The sequence below is a fragment of the Giraffa tippelskirchi genome, chromosome 11 (genome assembly GCF_054371585.1).
Source record: "Giraffa tippelskirchi isolate mGirTip1 chromosome 11, T2T-mGirTip1v1.2.pri, whole genome shotgun sequence".
NCBI lineage: Eukaryota > Metazoa > Chordata > Mammalia > Artiodactyla > Giraffidae > Giraffa > Giraffa tippelskirchi.
The window spans coordinates 17,826,709-17,830,249 of NC_137285.1; the positions used below are offsets into that span (position 1 = coordinate 17,826,709).

Consider the following 3,541-nt stretch of genomic DNA (forward strand, 5'->3'; position numbering starts at 1 on the left):
ACTTTACTAGCGTGTGAGATGAGTGCAATTGTGCGGTAGTTTGAGCATTCTTTGGCATTGCCTTTCTTAGTGTGTATCACAAGAACACAGTCATTCTTTACAGTGTTCATTTTCAAATGGTCCCAGATTTGGTCGCTGTGAGCCTCTTTGAGCTGACTGCTCTGTCCTTTTGACAAGACTCTGTTGCCTTTGAGTGTTTCTTGCTTTCTGGGCCAGGATGATGTCTCGGCTCTCTTCATACTTTCCCTGCCCCAGAATGGAAATGGTTACTTTAGTGAAGACTAGTATTTATAAATCTAGATCTGGGAACTCTCTTCACTTATCATCCACCTTGGTGATCATTTCTAGTCAATACTTATGGATCAGCCTTGGTCTTTTGAACAACTGTATAGTACTCCACAGGGAGGTACTGTAATACTTTTAAAAGGACCCTAGTCTAATGAACATTTCTGTTGTTCTACAAATAATGTAGAAAATCGTCTGTTCTGCAAATGGTGCTGCAGTAAATATCCTTACTGTTTTTGTGCACATGTGAACTTAGCTCTATGATAAATTCCTAGCAGTGGAGCTGCTGGGCCAAAGGGCATGGTGGATGTTTTCATTTCTGCCATTGCCCCATTGCCCTTCAGGGAGCAGTGTCTGTGCTGTTCCTAGCTACAGTTGGAGCCCGAAACCAGTGCCTGGTGCTGGCAGGAATGCGGGATTGGTCAAGGGAATGGATTCTCTCTGGTGACTGGGCAGGTACATTCAAAGCTGGCTCATCCGTGTGAACCACCTCAGCCCGTGATCAGCCTGAGTCCGCTCTCATGTGTCTCCTTGTTCCCTTCAGGTGTTCCACTACATGAGCCTTGCCATCGTGACCTTTTTTATGATGGAGATTTTCTTTAAAATATTTGTCTTCCGCTTGGAGTTCTTTCACCACAAGTTTGAAATCCTGGACGCCATCGTGGTGGTCATTTCCTTCGTCCTCGACCTTGTCCTCCTGTTCCGGGAGCATGAGTTTGAGGCTCTAGGACTGCTGATCCTGCTCCGGCTGTGGCGGGTGGCCCGGATCATCAATGGTATGTCCCCTGCGCTCTTGAGCTAGGGAGCTGGGGTTAGGTGGCGGGGGGTGGGACAGTGGGTAGAGCCTGGAAGGGGCGCAGAGCCCCCGGTTCTTCTCCTGGCAGCCAAGAGAAACATGAAGTGGTCTGCTTTGGTGTCCCACTGCCATCTCTGTGGTTACAAATTGACACCAGGACATGTGCTCTGAGAGGAAGGGCCCTTCTTTAGGCTCTATTTTCATGATTAATGAAAGATGTTAATAGAAAGGGTTATAGACCAATCCCTGATCTGTTCCCAAAGTACTTGTTTCTCACGAGGTGTTTCCTGAAGAGTGTTTTATCAAACTCCGTCGCACCCTGGGAGGGACACCATCAGGGAGGGGAGCAAGGAAGCTGAGAAACACTGTACATTAGATTCTGCCAGCTTGGAGAAAATCACAACACGAGTGAGCACGATGAAGGCTCTGAGAACCGTCGTTGTTTTCCAAGTTGACACTTTGGGAGGAAATAACACCTGTCAGCCTGCTGTAGACTCTGGCTCTGGAGAACACGCTGGGGGAAACACCGCTTTCCCGGATTTAGGCACAGGTCCTGTTCCTCACACACTCCCTGCTGGTGTGGGGAGCCTGTTTCGGAGACGCTGTTTGTGTTGTGATTTTATGTGGACTCAGAGACTGGTCAGTGGGTCAGCTGTCAGTGAACGCCTGTCCGTGGACCTGCCGCATCAGAATCACCCTCAGCACTCTAAGTGGTGAGTCTGGCGCGGAGGAGCCCAGGCACGGTGTCTGTTCGCGAAGCACTCCCAGGTGATCGGTGTCCAGCAGGTTTGGGACTCCCTGGACTAGGGCCCAAGCCGATGGGCTTGTGGGTGGTTGTCAGGAGACCAAGTGAGCAACAGTGAGGCCTGCTGGAGGCAGGCCCGTCCCCTGCCAGGCGCAGTGAGTCCCAGGGCGCCTCCTGTGTTGGGTGCTACCGGGCAGGGTAAGGGCCTGTGCAGTGGCTCTGTTGGGCATGTGGGCTTTGGAACCTGCCAGTTCAGCTCTAGTGATTTAGAGTAAAGCCTATTAAGAACATTTATTTGGGTTCTGTCAAAGGAAATAAAGGAAGCTTTTCAGATAATGTGGAAGATGCTTATGCCAACTGATTTTTTTCAGACAGAAACATACTCCGTGCAAAGGTTATATGAGGCAGCTAGACTGTGACAGACTATAAATGACTCATGAACCAGCTACTACCCAGTACTCTTCACATCACACTCTTGTGAGAAGTGTTCATTTTGTCTAAAAAAAAAAAATGGCTGCGAGGTGTAGGAGGACTGGCTACTGCCCATTATTACACTGCTATCAGATTTTAGCGTGACTGAACATAGGCTAAACCAGACTCAGTGGGACAGCCAGGAACACTGTGAACCAGGAATGGCTGCTTCCAGGCTTAGTGGGCACCACACACATGGGTGACAGTCCAGACTCGATCACTCACACTTGGAAGGGGGCAGAATAGCCCCACTGCAGCACAGGCTTTGAGGCCTCATCCCCACTGTGGTGTGGGCATCGGGGAGCTCTGTCCCCACTGTGGTGTGGGTATCAAGGAGCCCTGCCCCAGCCAGGGTTCAGGTTAGTGCCTGACAACTAAACTGGCCACAGCTCTGGAGGCAGGAAGTGGGGAAAGTGACAACCCCAAGCTTGAGCATTTCCAGACTTGTACTTAGTGCCTTCTGGGCAACTGCTGCTAAGTAGCAGAACTGTTATGAACAAGGTCCCTTAAGGAGCTTAACCCTCATCTGGTCAGTGATTATTTTTAAGGATTTCTCACACCAAGCAAGCTGAAGAAGTATGTCTCAGCTGGGTACTGAGTAGCTCAGAAATGAAAAACCTGACCCTCCTACTTATGATGCCTTTAAGCCATGATGACTGTTTCACTTGTCACTGCTCTTCCCAACTGTATACATTTATAAGGAATACAGGGTTTTTTTTCCAAGTGGTTAAATCAGAAACTGGTATCATGGAGACCCTCACCATTATTTTTCAGGGATAATTATCTCGGTTAAGACACGTTCAGAACGGCAACTGTTAAGGTTAAAACAGATAAACATACAACTGGCCACCAAGATCCAGCACCTTGAATTCAGCTGCTCTGAGAAGGTAAGAAGGTGCTTGGGAAAACACCCTCTGTTTACAGATTGTTCCCTCCCAGCCAGGCCTCTGCTCTCATGGGGCCATTAGCCCAGAGCCCCACTTCCCTCGGTCAGGCCTTCCTTGTCCTTTCAGATTCAGCTCAGGCACTGCCTCCTCCCCTGCAGCTTCACCAGGAACCCCCTTCCCCTAGTGTCTCTCCTCACTGCTGTCACTGTTGGGCCCCGACTGAGTGATTTCCACGAGGAGTGTGGTTTTCATTCAGCTCTGTGGCCCAGTATGTGCCTGGGGCTCACTGCATGACTGCCATATCCCTGGTGAGGCTCAGAAGGTAAATCGGTTATTTGTCTGCTTTTGTAATAACAG

At 49.5% G+C, this 3,541-nt stretch overlaps 1 protein-coding gene across 5 annotated transcripts in view; it reads left to right on the forward strand.

The window, feature by feature from the left end:
* The window catches only part of HVCN1 (hydrogen voltage gated channel 1), a 31,727-nt gene that overhangs the window by 27,179 nt on the left and 1,007 nt on the right, over nucleotides 1-3,541 (forward strand). For all 5 annotated transcript variants that reach the window (XM_081539958.1, XM_081539957.1, XM_081539956.1 and 2 more), the window contains 2 exons: nucleotides 830-1,061; nucleotides 3,072-3,184. In XM_081539958.1, the coding sequence (XP_081396084.1) occupies nucleotides 830-1,061; nucleotides 3,072-3,184 (345 nt within the window). The remainder of the gene's footprint in view (nucleotides 1-829; nucleotides 1,062-3,071; nucleotides 3,185-3,541) is intronic.